Source organism: Oncorhynchus clarkii, chromosome 15, assembly GCF_045791955.1.
Source record: "Oncorhynchus clarkii lewisi isolate Uvic-CL-2024 chromosome 15, UVic_Ocla_1.0, whole genome shotgun sequence".
Taxonomy (NCBI): domain Eukaryota; kingdom Metazoa; phylum Chordata; class Actinopteri; order Salmoniformes; family Salmonidae; genus Oncorhynchus; species Oncorhynchus clarkii.
The window spans coordinates 11,944,378-11,970,156 of record NC_092161.1 but is presented as its reverse complement, the minus strand read 5'-3'; the positions used below and the strand labels follow the sequence as shown (position 1 = coordinate 11,970,156).

The 25,779-nt window shown below is 45.0% G+C and overlaps 1 protein-coding gene across 1 annotated transcript; it reads left to right on the top strand.

Annotated features, from left to right (window-relative positions):
- The first annotated feature begins 932 nt into the window (after positions 1 to 932).
- LOC139366672 (organic solute transporter subunit alpha-like) lies at positions 933 to 19,619 on the top strand. Its single transcript, XM_071104355.1, has 8 exons — positions 933 to 1,393; positions 14,898 to 15,049; positions 15,745 to 15,818; positions 16,184 to 16,342; positions 17,059 to 17,170; positions 17,367 to 17,513; positions 17,897 to 18,002; positions 18,156 to 19,619. Exons 1-8 carry the CDS (start codon positions 1,324 to 1,326, stop codon positions 18,305 to 18,307), a joined length of 972 nt encoding a protein of 323 aa, XP_070960456.1. The 5' UTR covers positions 933 to 1,323; the 3' UTR covers positions 18,308 to 19,619.
- Positions 19,620 to 25,779: the final 6,160 nt, after the last annotated feature.

The following is a 25,779-nucleotide window of genomic DNA, read 5'->3' as shown; positions in this document are numbered from 1 at the left end:
GCCCCACTGTATATTAAATTCTCTTTTCTAAGGAAGTGGGGAACAAGTTATAAATACCTCACATGATGACACCACTGTGCTCATCTCCATAGCAGCCAGCGGCATGTGATGGGGGACGCTAGGGATAAAGTTGGGCTCCGGCTCCTACTCAGGAATGCCCCCCTCCTCCACTCCCTCTCTTTCACCCCTCCTTCACCACATTGTGTCTCCATTATTATTTTTAATGTAAATTTTATTTAATTAGGCAAGCCCGGTTAACCACTTAATTCATGGTAATGGATCCTGAGTGGCGCAGCGGTCTAAGGCACTGCATCTCAGTGTTAGAGGTGTCAATTCAGACACTGGTTCAATTCCAGACTCTATGACAACTGTCTGCGATTGGGAGTTCCATAAGGCGGCCCACAGTTGGTCCAGTGTTGTCCGGGTTAAGGTTTGGCTGGGGTAGGTCGTCATTGTAAAATAAGAATTTGTTCTTAACTGCCAGTGATAAATTCTCACAAACACACATCCTAGTTATTTAATGTCTTTTTAAATTAATAGAGCTTTTTTTCCATCAAAAGTGTACTTTGTTCTGATGGAATTTAGACTAGTTATTTCTGTGAGCCTACTCATGTAGCACGCAGCATGTAAAGGATTCCTCTTTATACTGTATATGTACCATTATAGCCTATGTGACAGCAGGGGCAACGCCTTTGACGCTACAACCCATAGGAATCAAATCAAATGTTATTTGTCACATGCTCCGAATACAACTCAGTTGACTACTTTAAAATGGCGGAAACATGATGGAAGCCCTTAATGACGCTGCCCATGCAAAGACAGCCTTTTGGCTACCAAATGCCTCTATCATTTTCTATGGCTCTTCACTGCAGAGAGAGCGAAAGAGAGAGGGGAGTGGGTAGGCTTGTTATGAACTAGTAGGCAAACATTTGAGTAATTCTCCGCGCGCTGGGCATGATTACACAAGTGGTCCCGTGGAGGGGTCCCTAGCCCTACAACGAGTAGAGACAAGCCCGTGAGTTCCAAGAAAGCGACCGTGCGGTGCAGCCGGAGCAGAAGGCAGGTCCAACTATTTCAACAAGTGCTTAGAAATCGGTGATTCCTCTCTGATTTCGCCCGCAGTTGCGCATTCCAGAGGGGAGCCGTAGCGGATGCACCAAGCCTCAGCACTCCACGCATAATTTATTTATTCATTCATTTCCTATCACCAGTGACTGCTGCCAACTGAATACGTCTGAGTGGTTGAGGGATAGATAGCTCTTTGTTTTCGTCCCCCGTCGCCCTCTCTACTTGCTTTAGAACTTCTAACCAAACTGACTAAGGATGGACGGGAACCGAACCATCGACCCAAGCTGCAGTGAAAAACCTCCCGTGGCCATCGACATCCTTCTCCGTGAGTTGAGCCGCTCGTCTAGGCCCGTAGCTGCGCTTTCCATAACTAGCCAACGTTAACTTTTTAGCTGCCCAGTGCCAAGTGCCGTTAGTTTCTCCAATCTGCTGGCAGCTACTTTTTTCTGACTGATTGATTGCGCTTGTCCTGTAAACATTGAAAATGCATTGCCAATTTGCCATCAGGTTCATGGGCTATTAAACACACATTAACCAACATTCTAGGTTGGTTACATTCTAGGTTGGTTACATTCTAGGTTAGTTACATTCTAGGCAACGTCAGCTAAGTTTCCATCCAATCGATGACAGATTTTCATGCGAATATTCTAAAAACGGCACGAAAACAATGCTATCATCTAATTGAGATGTTTCCATCAAATGGGCTTGTTGTGGCTAGGGTACTAGGGGATAACTAGCCCCCAGTAAGAACAATGTCTAATTGCTTACACAATTTTTTTAATGTTTGGAGTATTAAAAAAAATTGGTATGTGGATGAAGGTCATGCTTAGGCTAATAAACTATGAAGGGAAATAAATGGCTACAGTTTACACTTTTTTTGTTATTTCATGAAATGTTGTTTTTTAGAAAAGGGATGTTTTTTTTAAAGTACCAGGGGGCAGATACCTCTGTAAAAATTATGGGATAAGGTTTCACAGAAGTGTTAAAAGCCATTTAATCAGTTTTATTTTGTAAGTAATACCTAAAAGCCAAGTCTAGTTGTCTTATTTTAATGATAAACTACGGGGGGAAATGGTGTTGCACGTCACCATTAATATCTGCAGTATGAGGAGATTTGATATAAAGTCCCTCTTTTTCTCACCTGCACAGTCATTCTCTTTGTTCTTTCTCTGATGTTCATTTTCCATACATTCCATTTTGTAGTGGTGGAAAAACGACCCAATTTTCATACTTGAGTAAAAGTATAGACACCTTTTTAAAAGAAAATGACTCAAAAAGTTAAGGTCACCCAGTTAAATACTACTTGAGGTCAAGTCAAATTATTTGGTTTTAAATGTACTTAAATATCAAAAGTAAAAGTGTAAATAATTTAAAATGTGTTATATTAAGCAAACCAGACACAATTTTCTTGTTTTTTAAATTTACAGATAGCCAGGGTCACAGTTCAACACATAATTTACAAACAAAGCATGTGTGTTTAGTGAGTCCTCCAGATCAGAGGCAGTAGGGATGACCAGGGATGTTCTCTGTTTAGTGAGTCCTCCAGATCAGAGGCAGTAGGGATGACCAGGGATGTTCTGTGTTTAGTGAGTCCTCCAGACCAGAGGCAGTAGGGATGACCAGGGATGTTCTCTGTTTAGTGAGTCCTCCAGATCAGATGCAGTAGGGATGACCAGGGATGTTCTCTGTTTAGTGAGTCCTCCAGATCAGAGGCAGTAGGGATGACCAGGGATGTTCTCTGTTTAGTGAGTCCTCCAGATCAGAGGCAGTAGGGATGACCAGGGATGTTCTCTGTTTAGTGAGTCCTCCAGATCAGAGGCAGTATTGATGACCAGGGATGTTCTCTGTTTAGTGAGTCCTCCAGATCAGAGGCAGTAGGGATGACCAGGGATGTTCTCTGTTTTAGTGAGTCTGCCAGATCAGAGGCAGTAGGGATGACCAGGGATGTTCTCTGTTTTAGTGTGTCTGCCAGATCAGAGGCAGTAGGGATGACCAGGGATGTTCTCTGTTTAGTGAGTCCTCCAGATCAGAGGCAGTAGGGATGACCAGGGATGTTCTCTGTTTAGTGAGTCCACCAGATCAGAGGCAGTAGGGATGACCAGGGATGTTCTCTTGATAAGTGTGTGAATTAGGCAAATCTCCTGTCCTGCTAAGCATTCAAAATGTAACGAGTACTTTTGGGTGTCAGGGAAAATGTAAGGATTATGTTCCGAATCTCTTTTGGCCCGACAGTCTAGGGGGGATGGTAGTGAGACCCGTAACATAACTCATGTAAATTATAATAGTGACAAAGTAAAAGTGAACGAAATAACCACGACAACCGAAATAATACCGTCAAACTCAGGGTTTATTATAAACACACGGTAATGGGGGGGGAGCAGGAAAAGGGGCTGAGCTGGACCCAAGGAAAGAAACAAATATGCAAAAACACCCCTAAGCTAGGCTAGCCTATTTCAACAACAGCTAACTAACTAACCAAAAATACAGTGGGTGGTCCGCCCAGTTCTAACTAGTGTGTTTTAACAAAGTTTACCTACGGGTAGTGTATGCCCATGGGCGACTTGTCTTGGTTTCCCCTTTTTCCCACCAGCAAACACCATAAACAAAAACAATACTCACAGGAGATGACAAAGTGATTTGGAGGTGCTCAAACAAAAGAAGAGGTTAATTATTACACAAAGAGCGAGATCTACATACATGGCATTTACAAAGAGATTGTGCTACTGAAATCTATCAAGAGCAGAGATCTACCAACATGTCATTACAAAGATTGAGCTCCTGAACAAACAAATGATGGGGTTTTTAAACCATGGGGAAGGAACTGTGATAGGGTAGGAAACAGGAGGAGGTGTGTCTTCTGATTGATGGGTTGATTGTTGACTGATTGGGGAGTAATGATTTTCACCTGTGAGGGGAGAAGGAGAGAAAAGAAACACACACAGGATACACAGGATACCTGTATCCGTAACACTCCCACCCTTAAAAGAGCAACCCTAGGGATTGCGACCACAGTATTACAATTAATACTTACAACAACAACGTCAACCTTGCCAAAACATACAAAAATCATTTTACACACGAGACAAAGCATCTGCCAACACATTATCTGAACCCTTTTTGTGGCGGATCTCCAAATTATAATTTTGTACAATCAGCGCCCAACGCATAAGGCGCTGGTTCTGGTTGTACATTCGGTGGAGAAAAACTAAGGGGTTATGGTCAGTATACACAATCACTGGTAGGGCACTGGAACCAATGTATACTTCGAAGTATTGCAGAGCCAACAACAAAGCAAGAGCTTCTTGTTCTATTGTCGCATAGTTTGTTTGACATTTATTAAATTTACGTGAAAAATAACAAACGGGATGATCTACTCCACTCTTGTCCTGCTGCAGTAGAACAGCACCAGCACCTCTGGCACTAGCATCTACCTCAAGCTTGAACGGTTGTTCAAAATCCGGAGCAGCAAGTACAGGGGTACTACATAAGAGTGCTTTCGCTGATTCAAAAGCTCTCTTACAATCAGGGGACAACACAAATGGTCTTGCCGGACTGAGCAAATCAGTCAATGGAGCAACTACCGCAGAGAAATTTTTACAGAAGCTACGGTAATAGCCAACCATCCCTAAAAAGCGGCGTAGCTCTCGTCTAGTGGTAGGTGCAGGGAATGCAGTTATAGCCAAGACCTTGGCATCAACAGGGCGCACCTGTCCATGGCCAACCTCTTTACCGAGATAGGTAACAGTAGCCTTCCCAAACTCGCACTTTGCCAAGTTCAGGGTTAGAGAAGCAGTTGCCAACCGTTCACATACTACCCTTAGCAAGTCAACATGATCTGACCACTCAGACGAATAAATCACTAGGTCATCAAGGTATGCACTACAATTAGGAACGCCAGCTAATACGGAGTTAACCAGTCGCTGGAAAGTGGCTGGTGCATTTCGCATCCCAAAAGCCATGACTGAGTACTGTAGGAAGTTATCTGGGGTCACAAAGGCAGAAATCTCAGAAGCACGTGAAGTTAACGGAACCTGCCAGTAACCTTTTAAGAGGTCCAACTTGGTTACATACTTAGCAGCACCAATAGTGTCGATACAGTCGTCCAGTCTGGGTAACGGGAACGAATCTGGCATTGTGACAGAATTTACCTTTCGATAATCCGTACATAACCTGGACGTACCATCAGGTTTAGGAACCAGAATGCAAGGAGAACTCCAAGGGCTTGAACTTGGCTTAGCCAGGTCATTCTCCAACAAATATCTCACCTCATCCCTCATTATCTTCCTCTTGGAAGCGTTGATACGATATGGGTGTTGCTTGATAGGTGTAGCATTTCCAACATTAATGTCATGTTCCAACACATTTGTGCGAGTAGGAACGTCATTAAAGAGACATGGAAAACTGTGTAGTAGCCTCACAATATCATTAGCCTGTCCATCCGTTAAATGAACCAGACCTGACTGGATAGACAGCAGCATTTCTGAGTTGGGCAATCTAACACACTGCTGCTGAGTATTGCGCAACTCCAAGCCATCATCATCAATATGACAGTCCACTATCATCGCAGTAGTAGCAGAGGAGACAGCAGTACCTTCCTCTGTTTTTGAACTATCTAACTGTGTGATGGGTCGGGTGTGGTAAGCTTTCAACATGTTAATGTGACACACACGAGATTGGCGTTGTCTATCAGGAGTTTGAAGCACATAGTCAGTTTCACTTATTTTCTTTTCAATTAAATAAGGACCAGAGAAACGAGCTGACAGTGAAGATCCTGGAACAGGTAATAACACCAGTACTTGGTCACCTGGCTGTAGTGGACGAGAAACAGCCTCTTTATCATAGTGTCTTTTCATGCTCCTCTGTGAGGAAGACAGAGCTTCCTTTGCAAGAGCACAAGCTTGGTGTAGGCGCTCACGAAAGCGACTAACATAGTCCAACACATTCTCATCTCTGGTACACAACTCTTGGGACAAGAACTGTTCTTTAAGGACTTTCATTGGTCCTCTTACTGTGTGACCAAACACTAGTTCAGCCGGGCTGAAACCTAGGGACTCCTGCACAGTTTCACGAGCAGCAAACAAAACTAGAGGAACTCCCTCATCCCAATCTTTCTCAGATTCCAAACAATATTTACGTAGCATAGACTTCAGTGTCTGATGCCATCTTTCAAGCGCACCCTGAGACTCTGGGTGATAGGCGCTTGATACACGGTGCGTAATTGATAAGGATTTCAACACCTGCTTGAAGAGCTTGGATAGGAAATTGGTACCTTGATCGCTTTGTACCACCTTCGGTAACCCGAATGTCGTGAAGAATTTTATTAAGGCTTTACTCACTATCGGAGCTGTAATCCTTCTCAGAGGAATAGCCTCGGGGTATCTTGTAGCCATACACATTATCGTTAACAAAAACTGGTTACCCGATTTTGTCTTCGGTAACGGTCCGACACAATCAACCACCACATGCTCAAATGGTTCACCTATGACAGGTATAGGACACAGAGGAGCGGGAGGAATAACCTGATTTGGTTTTCCTGTTATCTGACAGGTGTGGCATGTCCGACAGAACTGAGCCACATCTTGTTTTAAACCCGGCCAAAAAAAAATGTCGAAGGATCCGATCATACGTCTTTGTAATTCCTAAATGACCAGACCACTGGTGATCATGAGCAAGGGATAACACATTCTGTCGAAAGGCTGTAGGAATCACTATTTGGTAAACAGCATTCCAATCTCCACCCGCGTCAACATGGGATTTCCATTTACGCATGAGGAGATTACCATCAATGAAGTAAGCCACATTCTTCTTCTTCACCTCTTCTAACGAGACAACACTAGAAAAACATTTAGCAAGCTTGTTGTCAACCTTTTGGTTAGCAATCAGCTGCTCACGAGTGACTGGTAATTGTATTGCATCAGCAATAACTTCAACGTACTTTGATTCTTTCCTGAGCTGTTTGTCAGAGGTGATCAGCTTCTCAGAGGTATCACACAATCCATCCTCTTGATCATCCTCTTTGAACAGAACAGTGTTCGACAAATCTATCACGTCACCCTCTTGTAGTGCCTGAGCACGAGTGACAGCACAAGCGGGGAACACATGTGGATAACTCTGTGCCAACTCATTCGAGAGAGAGTGGTCACTTTTATCCAATACTTCCAATACGGGTACTACCTTTCCTCCGGCAATATCGTTACCCATTATAAAGGTCACACCTTTCACTGGCAACTTAGGACGTACCCCCACTCTGAATATTCCACTGATTAACTCAGAGTGTACTTTCACAAAGTGCAACGGCACTGGGACAAAACCCATTTCAATACCCTGCACTAACACACTGGAACCACAGTATGTATCGTCAGATAAGGGCAACACATCAGACAATATAAACGACTGCGCCACACCAGTATCTCTAAGGATTTTAACCAGACGCTGAGACGCTTCGTCATTCGCTAGGGACACAAACCCCTCGAAAATGAATGGTTCATAACTGCGGTCGGGGACTGGGTCTTTCAAACTACAGTTACCCTGAGGCACCTGTTTTGTTGCAGACCTCACAACCGTACGAATTAGACCAACACCTGTTGGCGGCTTGGCACGAAGAGGCATCCCTTGTTTGCGTTTAAGCAGGAAGCAATCATTAATCATATGTCCCACTTTATGACAATAGAAACAGGAACGCTCATTCTTCTGGCGTGCTTGATATACTACTGTGGGCCGACTAGGGCTAAAGGTAGGAAACTCAGTGGTTCTACTCTCAGTTTGAGCCGAAAACACACTCTTGTGCGTCAACACAAACTCGTCACAAAGACGCTTCTGCCAGGGAGGATACTTTCTGTTCATTTAGGTAAACTACAATGCGTTCGGGTAAGCAATTTTTAAACTCTTCCAACAAGATTAACTCCCGGAGAGAGTTGAAATCAGTTACCTTACTAGCAGCATGCCATTTATCAAACAGATTTCCCTTGTCTCTAGCAAATTCCACATAAGTCTTACTAGAAGACTTTCTATGAGACCTAAATCTCTGTCGGTATGCCTCAGGCACAAGCTCATAGGCACGAAGAACAGTAGCTTTGACCACTTCATAATTCAAACTGTCCTCCAGAGGTAGCGCTGACAAAACCTCTTGGGCTTTACCAGTTAATTTACACTGAAGTAATAGGCACCATACCTCTTCAGGCCACTTCAATGCTACGGCTATACGCTCAAATACACAAAAATAGGAGTCAACCTCCGACTCTCTGAACAAAGGTACTAAGGCTATCTGCCTACTAATGTCAAACGTGTTTGAGGACACAGCAGGTGGGGACGGCTCACAAACAGGCACAGTAGGAACGAAGGCTAGCCTCGCTGTCTCTGCCTCCAGTTCCATCTGGCGCATTTTAAACGTCATCTGCCGCTGTTCTCTTTCTGCCTCAATTTTACACATCATCTGCCGTTGTTCTCGTTCTTTTTCTGCCTCAATTTTACCCATCTCCAAATGCCGCTGTTCTCTTTCTGCCTCAATTTTACACATCTCCAACTGGAGAGTCTCTCGCCTAATTTGGGCTCTCTCTTCCACCTCTAGTTGGAACTGTGCTAAACAGACATCCCTTCTGGCATCACCGTTTGACAGTGGGAGAGTGGATCAAAATGGGACAATGTGGCTGGTGTTTTAGCCTCACCCTCATTATCAGATACCAATGGGCTTATAGGAGCAGTTACATCCCCTACAGGGTTAGTAGACTCAGGCAGCGGTAGCACAAGCACCTGCTCTTCCAACAATACATTTAACACTAGCTGTTTAACCTCCGCCTTAACTACACTCTGCGGAATCGATATTGAGTAATGGTCAGCCAAGGTCATTAAATCAACTCTACGACATTTATCAAAAACCTCCCACGAAGGATTATCCAAAAAGGACTTCAAATCAAAAGTAGCCATCTTACACTACTTCACAAGAGCCAACGAAAATAGCAAACACTAATGCTACTTCAGCTATGACGCTCAACACTGAACTATACCACTACAACAATCTACATGAGCGGCATGGGTGTCAGTAAAGACAGATCCCGGATGAGCCTCCACTTATGTTACGAATCTCTTTTGGCCCGACAGTCTAGGGGGGATGGTAGTGAGACCCGTAACATAACTCATGTAAATTATAATAGTGACAAAGTAAAAGTGAACGAAATAACCACGACAACCGAAATAATACCGTCAAACTCAGGGTTTATTATAAACACACGGTAATGGGGGGGGGAGCAGGAAAAGGGGCTGAGCTGGACCCAAGGAAAGAAACAAATATGCAAAAACACCCCTAAGCTAGGCTAGCCTATTTCAACAACAGCTAACTAACTAACCAAAAATACAGTGGGTGGTCCGCCCAGTTCTAACTAGTGTGTTTTAACAAAGTTTACCTACGGGTAGTGTATGCCCATGGGCGACTTGTCTTGGTTTCCCCTTTTTCCCACCAGCAAACACCATAAACAAAAACAATACTCACAGGAGATGACAAAGTGATTTGGAGGTGCTCAAACAAAAGAAGAGGTTAATTATTACACAAAGAGCGAGATCTACATACATGGCATTTACAAAGAGATTGTGCTACTGAAATCTATCAAGAGCAGAGATCTACCAACATGTCATTACAAAGATTGAGCTCCTGAACAAACAAATGATGGGGTTTTTAAACCATGGGGAAGGAACTGTGATAGGGTAGGAAACAGGAGGAGGTGTGTCTTCTGATTGATGGGTTGATTGTTGACTGATTGGGGAGTAATGATTTTCACCTGTGAGGGGAGAAGGAGAGAAAAGAAACACACACAGGATACACAGACACAGGATACCTGTATCCGTAACAGATTAAAAAGTACATTATTTTCTTTTAGGATTGTGGTGTAATAAAAGTTGTCAAATATAAATTGTAAAGTACAGATACAAAGTAGTTTTTTTAAGTAGTACTTAAAAATATTTTACTTATGTACTTTTACAATTGCCCTAAATCCCAGCAGTCTTCAAAATGATATTCGGGGGGGCAAAAGGTTTTCAATAGTTGTTTTTAATTCATAATTGTATTTTAAATTGTAATATAAAATGTTAATGGAATATAACATTAACATTGAAATTGCACATTTAATAACTTAACTAATTAATTCAGTGTAACATTGATGTGGCAGCTCTCTCATGCTCTGCTATGGCACAATTCTAATTTGTACATAGGTCACAAATAAAGCTATCCCCAGTAAAATTGGAGCACGACTTTTTTAATTTATTTTATTTCACCTTTATTTAACCAGGTAGGCTAGTTGAGAACAACTTCTCATTTACAACTGCGACCTGGCCAAGATAAAGCAAAGCAGTGCGACACAAACAACAACAGAGTTACACATGGAGTAAACAATAAACAAGTCAATAACACAGTAGAAAGTCTATATACATTGTGTGCAAAAGGCATGAGGAGGTAGGCAATAATTGGCCATAGGAGCAAATAATTACAATTTAGCAGATTAAAACTGGAGTGATAAATGATCAGATGGTCATGTGCAAGTAGAGATACTGGTGTGCAAAAGAGCAGAAAAGTACATAAAAACAGTAAGTAAAAGCAGTATGGAGATGAGGTAGGTAGATTGGATGGGCTATTTACAGATGGACTATGAACATTGCAGTGATTGGTTAGCTGCTCAGATAGCTGATGTTTAAAGTTGCTGAGGGAAATAAGTCTCCAGCTTCAGCGATTTTTGCAATTCGTTCTAGTCACTGGCAGCAGAGAACTGGAAGGAAAGGCGGCCAAATTAGTTGTTGGCTTTGGGGATGATCAGTGAAATATACCTGCTGGAGTGTGTGCTACGGGTGGGTGTTGTTATCGTGACCAGTGAGCTGAGATAAAGCAGAACTTTACCTATCATAGATTTATAGATAACCTGGAGCCAGTGGGTCTGGCAACGAATATGTAGCGAGGGCCATCCGACTAGAGCATACAGGTCGCAGTGGTGGGTGGCATAAGGTGATTTTGTAACAAAACGGATGGCACTGTGATAGACTGTATCCAGTTTGCTGAGTAGAGTATTGGAAGCTATTTTGTAGATGACATCGCCAAAGTCGAGGATCGGTAGAATAGTCAGTTTTACGAGGGTAAGTTTGGCGGCGTGAGTGAAGGAGGCTTTGTTGCGGAATAGAAAGCCGACTCTAGATTTGATTTTGGATTGGAGATTAGTTTGATATGAGTCTGGAAGGAGAGTTAACAGTCTAGCCAGACACCTAGGTATTTATAGATGTCCACATATTCTAGGTCGGAACCATCCAGGGTGGTGATGCTAATCGTGCTGGCGGGTGCGGGCAGCGAACGGTTGAAAAGCATGCATTTGGTTGTACTGGGGTTTAAGAGCAGTTGGAGGCCACGGAATGAGAGTTGTATGGCTTTGGAGGTTAGTTAGCACAGTGTCCAAAGAGGGGCCAGAAGTATACAGAATGGTGTCGTCTGCGTAGAGGTGGATCAGGGAATCGCCAGCAGCAAGAGCGACATCATTGATATATACAGAGAAAAGAGTCGGCCCGAGAATTGAACCCTGTGGTACACCCATAGAGACTGCCAGAGTTCCGGACAACATGCCTTCCGATTTGACACACTGAACTCTGTCTGCAAAGTAGTTGGTGAACCAGACGAGGCAGTCATTAGAGAAACCAAGGCTATTGAGTCTGCCGATGAGAATACGGTGATTGACAGTCGAAAGCCATGGCCAGGTCGATGAAGACTGCTGCACAGTACTGTCTTTTATCGATGGCGGTTATGAGCATATGTACTTCCTGCACTGCTCACACCTAATCCAGTCCCCATCTGTGACTGAAAACAGCTCTCTTAAGGATCATACCTTTTTTTCAATTTTTGCCTAAAATGACATACCCTAATCTAACTGCATGTAGCTCAGGACCTGAAGCAAGGATATACATATTCTTGATACCATGTGAAAGGCAGTACTTTGAATTTTGTGGAAATGTGAAGTTAATGTAGGAGAATGGAATGTCATACAGGAATGTCATGTCATCCAGGAATGTCATACATGAACAAGGCAGTTAACCCACTGTTCCTAGGCCGTCATTGAAAATAAGAATTTGTTCTTAACTGACTTGCCTAGTTAAATAAAGGTTAAAAAAAAATAATAATAATTTGAGTGTCCTGGATTTACGTTTACTATGTTACGTCTAGTCTGAGACCAAGCTGGGAAACCTGGTTATAGTTACAGATTTAGCTGCATAATACATTCAGTCCCTATTGAGATTGGAGAGATTACATAATCTAATAATCCCTTTTATCCAATAGTCATTTTGAAACTGACTGAAATGTGTCTTCCGCATTTAACCCTTCCCCTTTGAATCAGAGACGTGTGTGGGGGGGGGGGGGGGGCTGCTTTAATCGACATCCTCGTCTTTGGCGCCCGGGCAACAGTGGGTCAACTGCCTTGCTCAAAGGCAGAACCATATATTTTTACCTTGTCAGCTCGGGGATTCGAAATGGAACGGCTGCAATGAAACAGTGCACACACACAATAAGATTTTTTTATTGATGTTTAGAGGCTTGATGATGTCTGAAGATGGTTGAACCACAAAATTATTGTTTTAAGGGTTTCATCCACACACTGGCCACACACTGGTATGTAGCCTATAGTGTGTATCCTGGTATGTAGCCTATAGTGCGTATCCTGGTATGTAGCCTAGTGTGTATCCTGGTATGTAGCCTATAGTGTGTATCCTTGTATGTAGCCTATAGTGTGTATCCTGGTATGTAGCCTAGTGTGTATCCTGGTATGTAGCCTATAGTGTGTATCCTGGTATGCAGCTTTTCATGTGTATCCTGGTATGTAGCCTATAGTGTGTATCCTTGTATGTAGCCTATAGTGTGTATCCTGGTATGTAGCCTAGTGTGTATCCTGGTATGTAGCCTATAGTGTGTATCCTGGTATGTAGCCTATAGTGTGTATCCTGGTATGTAGCCTATAGTGTGTATCCTGGTATGTAGCCTATAGTGTGTATCCTGGTATGTAGCCTATAGTGTGTATCCTGGTATGCAGCCTATAGTGTGTATCCTGGTATGCAGCCTATAGTGTGTATCCTTGTATGTAGCCTATAGTGTGTATCCTGGTATGCAGCCTATAGTGTGTATCCTGGTATGTAGCCTATAGTGTGTATCCTGGTATGTCGGCCAACTTAAAATCCAAAAGTATTGTCACGCAAAGTAGTTTCCCTCTACAGCACCCCACGGTTACAGTAGGAACAATTTAAATAGGATGTGACGGATGCTCTGTTTGGACGACATAACTGTTGGTCTGACCAATCGCAGGCAGGCATAACATGTGTGTACTGCAGATCCGCCCATCGCTGACGTTTGACTGCCTGGTGAACAGTCCTAATTCATACCCCTGCTCTGCATCACTCTGGATAACCTGAGTTCTGAATCCGGTCTTGGTGTTGATATAGTGTGTTGGAAAGGAGGGTGCATTTTCCTCCCTAATGGCTAAGTTGCAGTAAGCAGACCCTTGATCTGAAGAAGCAACAAGTTCATGACACTGTGTTAAAAACACATCTGTAACTCGCTGGAGTGGACTGAAACACAATCCTCTCCCCATCCCTCGCTCTTCTCTAATCATGTCCTTATGGGTTTGTCTCATCTCCCTCCCCTCCTCTCTCTCGCTCTTCTCTAATCATGTCCTTATGGGTTTGTCTCATCTCCCTCCCCTCCTCTCTCTCGCTCTTCTCTAATCATGTCCTTATGGGTTTGTCTCATCTCCCTCTCTCTCTCTCTTCTCTAATCATGTCCTTATGGGTTTGTCTCATCTCCCTCTCTCTCTCTCTTCTCTAATCATGTCCTTATGCCTCTTTCACAAACCAAGATGCTCTCCCAGAAATCAGGGAGCAAGGACTTCCTTCCCCCACTTCCCTAAGGAATTAACATGATCCACACACACCCACACAGTTGTGAAGAGGAGACGACAGTGCCTCTTCCCCCTCAGGAGGCTGAAAAGATTTGTCATAGGCCCTCAGATCCTCAAAAAGTTGTACAACTGCACCATTGAGAGTATCTTGACTGGCTGTATCGCCGCTTGGTACAGCAACTGCTTGGCATCCGACCGCAAGGCGCTTCAGAGAGTAGTGTGTACAGCCCAGTACATCACTGGGGCTGAGCTCCCTGCCATCCAGGACCTCTATACCAGGCTTTGTCAGAGAATGGCCCAAAGCTAATCAAATAGCTACCCAGACTATCTGCATTGACACGTCAATGGGCCGCAGGATCTCGTCACGGTATCTCGCTGCATTCAAATTGCCATCGATAAAATGCAATTGTGTTTGTTGTCCGTAGCTTATGCCTGCCCATACCATAACCTCACCGCCACCATGGGGCACGATGTTCACAACGTTGACATCAGCAAACCGCATGTGTTATTTCATAGTTTTGATGTCTTCGCTATTATTCTGCAATGTCAAGATAGTAAAAACAAAGAAAAACCATTTAATGAGTAGATGTGTCCAACCTTTTGAATAGTACTATATATATAAATCATCTTAACTCTCCGTTGTTGGAAAAGGACACATACTGTAAGTAAGCATTTCACTGTTTGTCTAAACCGGTTGTTTATGAACCATGTGACAAATAACATTTTGTTTGACATGGCTGTTTGACATGTGTACAAGTGTATGTGTCAGTTTATTCTTAGTTAATTGTGTGCATGCATTTGCATGTGTGCGTTTAGTTCCTCTGTGTTTGGCAGAGGGGATGGTGCTGTTTTTGATTTCCTGTTCACTACTTGTCATTGTCTTCCCATAAACACCTCCTCTGTCTCTCTGTCTGCCTTTAGAGTTGGACATCTTTGGTATCATCCTGTACTCAGTGCTGACCTTCATGGCAGCGGTGTCCATGCTGGTCTACATAGAGGAGTGTTGGTACATCTACCGGAAGGTTCCCTCCAACAAGAAGAGCGCCATCATCTGGGTCAATGGGGCAGCGCCGGTAAGAACACACTGAAGGCAGCCTTTAATCTGGTACCTGCTGGTACGTCCATCTACAGTAGAAACACATGTGGTAAGAACACACTGAAGGCAGCCTTTAATCTGGTACCTGCTGGTACGTCCATCTACAGTAGAAACACATGTGGTAAGAACACACTGAAGGCAGCATTTAATCTGGTACCTGCTGGTACGTCCATCTACAGTAGAAACATGTGGTAAGAACACACTGAAGGCAGCCTTTAATCTGGTACCAGCTGGTACGTCCATCTACAGTAGAAACATGTGGTAAGAACACACTGAAGGCAGCATTTAATCTGGTACCTGCTGGTACGTCCATCTACAGTAGAAGCATGTGGTAAGAACACACTGAAAGCAGCCTTTAATCTGGTACCAGCTGGTACCCTACAGTAGAAACACATGTGGTAAGAACACACTGAAGGCAGCATTTAATCTGGTACCAGCTGGTATGTCCAAATATACAGTAGAAACACATGTGGTAAGAACACACTGAAGGCAGCATTTAATCTGGTACCAGCTGGTATGTCCAAATATACAGTAGAAACACAAGGAACAAAATAAAAAAGTTTAGTTATGACTCATCCTGTCAGTTTACTAGGAAATTCTAGGGCAGTAGCACGGTTAGGACATTGTTAAAGTTTCCAAACTAAGGCTGTATGTCCTGGCTGTGTGTGTCAGGTGATTGGCACCATGTCCTGTCTGGGGATGTGGATTCCCCGAGCCACCATGTTTACTGACATGACCTCCGCCTGGTATGTTACTCATCCCTCGCTCTTTTCCTCTCTCTCTCCTGTCTTTCATTTTCTCTCTGTGTCAGTTTTTCTCTCATATTGTCTCTCTCTGTCCCATCCTATCCTCTTTCCTCTCCTCCACCTTCTATCTCTTCCTGTGTCTGAGTGGATCTGGAGTTCTGTTGATCTCAGACTCCTCCTGTGACAGGCAGGAAACCCTTTAGAGAGCAGGAAGACATACCTCGTGTCAGCAAAACATACAGAGATACTGAAGACACCATTACAATAGTAGATCTTTCCAAACCCATCTCTCCCTCTGTCTATCTTCCCTCCTTCACTGCTTGGTGTTCTTGATGTGTGTAACATGTTTGAGTCCGTCTCCACAGCTACTTTGCGATCGTAGTGTTTAAGTTCCTGGTGTTAATGATCGAGGAGGTGGGGGGTGACGAGGCGTTTCTACGGCGAGCAGGGAGGAACAAATTGAAGATCAGTACTGGTCCCTGTTGCTGCTGCTGCCTCTGTCTACCCCATGTTAACATCACACGGTAACACACACTGAGTAGTAAAACTATCTCTATTGGTTGTCACGCCCTGACCTGAGTATTCTTTGTTTTCTTATATATATTTTGGTTAGGTCAGGGTGTGACGAGGGTGGTATGTGTGTTTTTGTCTCATCTAGGGTGTTTGTACTGTCTAGGGGTTTTGTAGATTTATGGGGTTGTTTCCATCTAGGTGTTTATGTAGGTCTATGGTTGCCTAGATTGGTTCTCAATTAGAGGCAGGTGTTTATCGTTTTGTCTCTGATTGGGAACCATATTTAGGCAGCCATCTTCTTTGGGTATTTTGTGGGTTATTGTCTATGTTATGTTGCATGTTAGCATAGTGGTTCATTAGCAGTCACGTTCGTCTTATCGTTTTGTTTTGTTTTAAGTGTTCTTCGTTAATAAAGAAGAATGTATTCTAATCACGCTGTGTTTTGATCTACTCCATACGACCATCTGATTGGTTCAGGCCCCGGCAGGTTGAATGTACCCCTGGCCACTCCCCCTTCGTCTCTCTATGGACTCATGCATGTCAGAAAACATTATCACCCCAAATATGCCCCTTGCTGGTCATTGCACCCTATAGGACTCAGTAAAGAGGCATGACAATTTACAAAATCATGCTAATATGTAAAAAAAAAAATGGTGTTAATACACTCCATTATAATTCTCTGTATTAAATATACGTTGATAGAATGTTTTCCTCTGGTTTTCTCCAGACGGAGTTTGTTCCTGCTGAAGTTGGGGTCATTTCAGTTCGCCCTGATGAAGGTTGTCTTCACCATTCTGTCAGTCATCCTCTGGACCAATGGCAACTTCGACGTTACAGATGTGAGTGTGGGGCGTCGACACACACACACACACACACACAGAACCATTATCTTCCAAAACGCACACGCCCATATGAAAACTCCCACACACACACTCACAGACTTCACAGTGTTGACCCTGTCCCGCTCATCTCCATAACCTGGGCTGGAACCAGGGACGATCTACACACACAGTCTCAACGCCGTATGTGTTTCAGACGGCGGTAACAGGAGCGTCCATCTGGATATCCCTGGGAGTGGGGGTCCTGACCATCATAGCACTGTGGCCTGTAGCCATCATGTTCATGCATCTCAGGACCACGCTGCGCAGCCTCAAGATCATTCCCAAATACGCCATGTACCAGGTGAGATTACACACACACACACACACACACACACACGCTATGTAAGTGAGCCAATCAGAGGAAAGACGTAAAGCACGGCTCTCCAACCCTGTTCCTGGAGAGCTACCGTCCTACAGGTTTTCACTCCAACCCTGTTCCTGCCCTAATCTAGTGCACCTGATTCTAATAATTGGCTGAATCAGGTTAGTTACAACTGGGGTTTGAGTGAAAACCTGCAGGACGGCAGCTCTCCAGGAACAGGGTTGGAGAACTCTGGTATACAGTAAGGCCCCCCTCAACCAATCAGAGGTCAGTTAATACCCTGAAAAAGCAAATGATAACATGTTTACTCATGCTGAGCACAGTGTTTTACATGTTTTACCCATGATGCTGTGTCTGTGTAGCTGGTGCTAGTGCTGAGTCAGCTCCAGTCTGCCATCATCAACATCCTGGCTATGATGGGAACTATCGCCTGCACCCCGCCATACTCCTCTCAGGCCAGGGGATACTGTGAGACTCTCACCTCCTCATCTCCATCCATCACTATATCCCTTCTTAAACATACACAAACTATCCTCACAGGCCAGAATATACCCTAAGTGACCTCTCTCTCGTTCTCTGTCCCCCATCTTTCTCTCCCACGCCCTCCTTCTCTCTCTGTAGTGATGAGTCAACAGTTGTTAATCCTGGAGATGTTCATCATCACCTTGGTAACCCGCCTGTTGTATCGTCGCCAATACGAGCCACTCCCTGACGACGAGCATGATGACGACCACACTAAGATTGGTCTATCAGCCGAGAGAACTCTGGCATAGCGTGAGGAAGAGAGAAACTGTGTGTGTGTGTGTGTGCGTGCGCATATGTTTAAGGGAGAATTATGTGGGATCAGGATCCGTTGGAGAATACTGATATATTCTCATATGTGTATATGGACTAAACTGACGGAACACAATGGACGACCTGAGCTTGTTGTGTTCTGTTACACCGAATTGTCCAATAAGAAATCAGTTCAGTACTTTCCTTGGTGAGCGAAGGGGTTAAGCCGGATCAGAGTTCTTCATCTCTCAGCCAGTGTGTTTGGATGTGATAGTGTTGTTGTTGTGTAACTGTAATATACGAATGATTTCAGAAATGTATTTTTATCACAAGTTATATGTTTTGCCATTGTGAACTTTGTACTTGTATCATAATGATCGATTTATAATGTATACTCTTTTTCTCACGTTTTAATTTGAGGAGTTGTATTTCGTCATTTGTTTTTCAGTAGGCATGCACACCCACACGCAGGTCTGGGTTATGGTGGGCAGACTGTAGTTGTAGAGGAGAAACCTGTATTTTGTTGCAGTGGCATGATTGACAGAGTGACACTGAGCAAGCAGTAGCCTACATTGACAACATTTGGGCAAGGTTATGCCAACATTACCAAGGTCAGATCACCACAGCTCGTTATCCTCTCATCCTCTTCAGATCTGTATCTTGTTGGAATCTGAGTTATCACAACAACCAGATACAGGTTTAGATTAGAAGTCCTGGTAAACATACAGTACCAGTCAAAAGTTTGGACACACCCACTAATTCATTACTATTTTCTACATAGTAAAATAATAGTGAAGACACAAAAACTATGAAATAACTCATGGAATCATGTAGTGAACAAAATGGTAAACAAATAATGTTGTATTGGAGATCCTTCAAAGTAGCCACCCTTTGCCTTGATGACAGCTTTGCACACGCTTAGCATTCTCTCAACCAGCTTCACCTGGAATGCTTTTCCAACAGTGTTGAAGGAGTTCCCCCATATGCTGAGCACTTGTTGGCTGCTTTTCCTTTACTCTGCGGTCCAACTCATCCCAAACCATATCAATTGAGTTGAGATCGGGTGTTTCTGTAGGCCAGGTCATCTGATGCAGCATTCCATCACTCCTTCTTGGTCAAATAGCCCTTACAAATCTAATTGTATTTGTCACATGCACCGAATACAGGTACCTTACAGTGAAATGCTTACTTACAAGCCCTTAACCAACAATGCAGTTTTAAGAAAAATAACAAAGAAAAGTAACAAATAATGAAATGGCAGCAATAAAATAACAATAGTGAGACTATATACAGGGGGTACTGGTACAGAGTCAGTGTGGAGGCTATATACAGGGGGTACTGGTACAGAGTCAGTGTGGAGGCTATATACAGGGGGTACTGGTACAGAGTCAGTGTGGAGGCTATATACAGGGGGTACTGGTACAGAGTCAATGTGGAGGCTATATACAGGGGGTACTGGTACAGAGTCAATGTGGAGGCTATATACAGGGGGTACTGGTACAGAGTCAATGTGGAGGCTATATACAGGGGGTACTGGTACAGAGTCAATGTGGAGGCTATATACAGGGGGTACCGGTACAGAGTCAATGTGGAGGCTATATACAGGTGGTACCGGTACAGAGTCAATGTGGAGGCTATATACAGGGGGTACTGGTACAGAGTCAATGTGGAGGCTATATACAGGGGGTACTGGTACAGAGTCAATGTGGAGGCTATATACAGGGGGTACTGGTACAGAGTCAATGTGGAGGCTATATACAGGTGGTACCGGTACAGAGTCAATGTGGAGGCTATATACAGGGGGTACTGGTACAGAGTCAATGTGGAGACTAAATACAGGGGGTACTGGTACAGAGTCAATGTGGAGGCTATATACAGGGGGTACTGGTACAGAGTCAATGTGGAGGCTATATACAGGGGGTACTGGTACCGAGTCAATGTGGAGACTATATACAGGGGGTACTGGTACAGAGTCAATGTGGAGACTATATACAGGGGGTACTGGTACAGAGTCAATGTGGAGGCTATATACAGGGGGTACTGGTACCGAGTCAATGTGGAGGCTATATACAGGGGGTACTGGTACCGAGTCAATGTGGAGGCTATATACAGGGGGTACTGGTACCGAGTCAATGTGGAGGCTATATACAGGGGGTACTGGTACCGAGTCAATGTGGAGGCTATATACAGGGGGTACTGGTACAGAGTCAATGTGGAGGCTATATACAGGGGGTACTGGTACCGAGTCAATGTGGAGGCTATATACAGGGGGTACTGGTACCGAGTCAATGTGGAGGCTATATACAGGGGGTACTGGTACCGAGTCAATGTGGAGGCTATATACAGGGGGTACTGGTACCGAGTCAATGTGGAGGCTATATACAGGGAGTACCGGTACAGAGTCAATGTGGAGGCTTTATACAGGGGGTACTGGTACAGAGTCAATGTGGAGGCTATATACAGGGGGTACCGGTACAGAGTCAATGTGGAGGCTATATACAGGGGGTACTGGTACAGAGTCAATGTGGAGGCTATATACAGGGGGTACCGGTACCGAGTCAATGTGGAGGCTATATACAGGGAGTACCGGTACAGAGTCAATGTGGAGGCTTTATACAGGGGGTACTGGTACAGAGTCAATATGGAGGCTATATACAGGGGGTACTGGTACAGAGTCAATGTGGAGGCTATATACAGGGGGTACCGGTACCGAGTCAATGTGGAGGCTATATACAGGGGGTACCGGTACAGTGTCAATGTGGAGGCTATATACAGGGGGTACCGGTACAGAGTCAATGTGGAGGCTATATACAGGGGGTACCAGTACAGAGTCAATGTGGAGGCTATATACAGGTGGTACCGGTACAGAGTCAATGTGGAGGCTATATACAGGGGGTACCGGTACAGAGTCAATGTGGAGGCTATATACAGGGGGTACTGGTACAGAGTCAATGTGGAGACTATATACAGGGGGTACTGGTACAGAGTCAATGTGGAGGCTATATACAGGGGGTACCGGTACAGAGTCAATGTGGAGGCTATATACAGGGGGTACCAGTACAGAGTCAATGTGGAGGCTATATACAGGGGGTACCGGTACAGAGTCAATGTGGAGGCTATATACAGGGGGTACCAGTACAGAGTCAATGTGGAGGCTATATACAGGGGGTACCGGTACAGAGTCAATGTGGAGGCTATATACAGGGGGTACCGGTACAGAGTCAATGTGGAGACTATATACAGGGGGTACTGGTACAGAGTCAATGTGGAGACTATATACAGGGGGTACTGGTACAGAGTCAATGTGGAGACTATATACAGGGGGTACCGGTACAGAGTCAATGTGGAGACTATATACAGGGGGTACTGGTACAGTGTCAATGTGGAGACTATATACAGGGGGTACTGGTACAGTGTCAATGTGGAGACTATATACAGGGGGTACTGGTACAGAGTCAATGTGGAGGCTATATACAGGGGGTACCGGTACAGTGTCAATGTGGAGACTATATACAGGGGGTACTGGTACAGAGTCAATGTGGAGGCTATATACAGGGGGTACTGGTACAGAGTCAATGTGGAGACTATATACAGGGGGTACTGGTACAGAGTCAATGTGGAGGCTATATACAGGGGGTACTGGTACAGAGTCAATGTGGAGACTATATACAGGGGGTACTGGTACAGAGTCAATGTGGAGGCTATATACAGGGGGTACTGGTACAGAGTCAATGTGGAGGCTATATACAGGGGGTACTGGTACAGAGTCAATGTGGAGGCTATATACAGGGGGTACTGGTACCGAGTCAATGTGGAGGCTATATACAGGGGGTACTGGTACAGAGTCAATGTGGAGGCTATATACAGGGGGTACTGGTACAGAGTCAATGTGGAGGCTATATACAGGGGGTACTGGTACAGAGTCAATGTGGAGGCTATATACAGGGGGTACCGGTACAGAGTCAATGTGGAGGCTATATACAGGGGGTACTGGTACAGAGTCAATGTGGAGGCTATATACAGGGGGTACTGGTACAGAGTCAATGTGGAGGCTATATACAGGGGGTACTGGTACCGAGTCAATATGGAGGCTATATACAGGGGGTACTGGTACAGAGTCAATGTGGAGGCTATATACAGGGGGTACTGGTACAGAGTCAATGTGGAGGCTATATACAGGGGGTACTGGTACCGAGTCAATATGGAGGCTATATACAGGGGGTACTGGTACAGAGTCAATGTGGAGGCTATATACAGGGGGTACCGGTACAGAGTCAATGTGGAGGCTATATACAGGGGGTACTGGTACAGAGTCAATGTGGAGGCTATATACAGGGGGTACCGGTACAGAGTCAATGTGGAGGCTATATACAGGGGGTACCAGTACAGAGTCAATGTGGAGGCTATATACAGGGGGTACTGGTACAGAGTCAATGTGGAGGCTATATACAGGGAGTACCAGTACAGAGTCAATGTGGAGGCTATATACAGGGGGTACTGGTACAGAGTCAATGTGGAGGCTATATACAGGGAGTACCAGTACAGAGTCAATGTGGAGGCTATATACAGGGGGTACTGGTACAGAGTAAATGTGGAGGCTATATACAGGGGATACTGGTACAGAGTCAATGTGGAGGCTATATACAGGGGGTACCGGTACCGAGTCAGTGTGGAGGCTTTATACAGGGGGTACTGGTACCGAGTCAATGTGGAGGCTTTATACAGGGGGTACCGGTACCGAGTCAATGTGGAGGCTATATACAGGGGGTACTGGTACAGAGTCAATGTGGAGGCTATATACAGGGGGTACTGGTACAGAGTCAATGTGGAGGCTATATACAGGGGGTACTGGTACAGAGTCAATGTGGAGGCTATATACAGGGGGTACTGGTACAGAGTCAATGTGGAGGCTATATACAGGGGGTACTGGTACAGAGTCAATGTGGAGGCTATATACAGGGGGTACTGGTACAGAGTCAATGTGGAGGCTATATACAGGGGGTACTGGTACAGAGTCAATGTGGAGGCTATATACAGGGGGTACTGGTACAGAGTCAATGTGGAGGCTATATACAGGGGGTACTGGTACCGAGTCAGTGTGGAGGCTTTATACAGGGGGTACTGGTACAGAGTCAATGTGGAGGCTATATACAGGGGGTACTGGTACAGAGTCAATGTGGAGGCTATATACAGGGGGTACTGGTACAGAGTCAATGTGGAGGCTATATACAGGGGGTACTGGTACCGAGTCAATATGGAGGCTATATACAGGGGGTACTGGTACAGAGTCAATGTGGAGGCTATATACAGGGGGTACCGGTACAGAGTCAATGTGGAGGCTATATACAGGGGGTACTGGTACAGAGTCAATGTGGAGGCTATATACAGGGGGTACCGGTACAGAGTCAATGTGGAGGCTATATACAGGGGGTACCAGTACAGAGTCAATGTGGAGGCTATATACAGGGGGTACTGGTACAGAGTCAATGTGGAGGCTATATACAGGGAGTACCAGTACAGAGTCAATGTGGAGGCTATATACAGGGGGTACTGGTACAGAGTCAATGTGGAGGCTATATACAGGGAGTACCAGTACAGAGTCAATGTGGAGGCTATATACAGGGGGTACTGGTACAGAGTAAATGTGGAGGCTATATACAGGGGATACTGGTACAGAGTCAATGTGGAGGCTATATACAGGGGGTACCGGTACCGAGTCAGTGTGGAGGCTTTATACAGGGGGTACTGGTACCGAGTCAATGTGGAGGCTTTATACAGGGGGTACCGGTACCGAGTCAATGTGGAGGCTATATACAGGGGGTACTGGTACAGAGTCAATGTGGAGGCTATATACAGGGGGTACCGGTACAGAGTCAATGTGGAGGCTATATACAGGGGGTACTGGTACAGAGTCAATGTGGAGGCTATATACAGGGGGTACCGGTACAGAGTCAATGTGGAGGCTATATACAGGGGGTACTGGTACAGAGTCAATGTGGAGGCTATATACAGGGGGTACTGGTACAGAGTCAATGTGGAGGCTATATACAGGGGGTACTGGTACAGAGTCAATGTGGAGGCTATATACAGGGGGTACTGGTACAGAGTCAATGTGGAGGCTATATACAGGGGGTACTGGTACAGAGTCAATGTGGAGGCTATATACAGGGGGTACTGGTACCGAGTCAGTGTGGAGGCTTTATACAGGGGGTACTGGTACAGAGTCAATGTGGAGGCTATATACAGGGGGTACCGGTACAGAGTCAATGTGGAGGCTATATACAGGGTGTACCGGTACAGAGTCAATGTGGAGGCTATATACAGGGGGTACTGGTACAGAGTCAATGTGGAGGCTATATACAGGGGGTACCAGTACAGAGTCAATGTGGAGGCTATATACAGGGGGTACTGGTACCGAGTCAATGTGGAGGCTATATACAGGGGGTACCGGTACAGAGTCATTGTGGAGGCTATATACAGGGGGTACCGGTACAGAGTCAATGTGGAGGCTTTATACAGGTGGTACCGGTACAGAGTCAATGTGGAGGCTATATACAGGGGGTACCGGTACAGAGTCAATGTGGAGGCTATATACAGGGGGTACCGGTACAGAGTCAATGTGGGGGCTATATACAGGGGGTACTGGTACAGAGTCAATGTGGAGGCTATATACAGGGGGTACCAGTACAGAGTCAATGTGGAGGCTATATACAGGGGGTACTGGTACCGAGTCAATGTGGAGGCTATATACAGGGGGTACCGGTACAGAGTCATTGTGGAGGCTATATACAGGGGGTACCGGTACAGAGTCAATGTGGAGGCTTTATACAGGTGGTACCGGTACAGAGTCAATGTGGAGGCTATATACAGGGGGTACCGGTACAGAGTCAATGTGGAGGCTATATACAGGGGGTACCGGTACAGAGTCAATGTGGAGGCTATATACAGGGGGTACCGGTACAGAGTCAATGTGGGGGCTATATACAGGGGGTACCGGTACAGAGTCAATGTGGAGGCTATATACAGGGGGTACCGGTACAGAGTCAATGTGGAGGCTATATACAGGGGGTACTGGTACAGAGTCAATGTGGAGGCTATATACAGGGGGTACTGGTACCGAGTCAGTGTGGAGGCTATATACAGGGGGTACTGGTACCGAGTCAGTGTGGAGGCTATATACAGGGGGTACTGGTACCGAGTCAGTGTGGAGGCTTTATACAGGGGGTACTGGTACCGAGTCAGTGTGGAGGCTATATACAGGGGGTACTGGTACCGAGTCAGTGTGGAGGCAGGGGGTACTGAGTCAATGTGGAGGCTATACTACAGGGGGTACCGAGTCAGTGTGGAGGCTTTATACAGGGGGTAATGGTACCGAGTCAGTGTGGAGGCTATATACAGGGGGTACTGGTACCGAGTCAGTGTGGAGGCTTTATACAGGGGGTACTGGTACCGAGTCAGTGTGGAGGCTATA

What these genes read in the sequence shown, in the direction of transcription:
- LOC139366672 (XM_071104355.1), top strand. Translation starts at nt 1,324, where the DNA reads ATGGACGGGAACCGAACCATCGACCCAAGCTGCAGTGAAAAACCTCCC. An exon ending in GGCCATCGACATCCTTCTCC is followed by an intron (nt 1,394 to 14,897) that starts GTGAGTTGAGCC and finishes GTCTGCCTTTAG; the next exon opens with AGTTGGACATCTTTGGTATC. An exon ending in GGGTCAATGGGGCAGCGCCG is followed by an intron (nt 15,050 to 15,744) that starts GTAAGAACACAC and finishes TGTGTGTGTCAG; the next exon opens with GTGATTGGCACCATGTCCTG.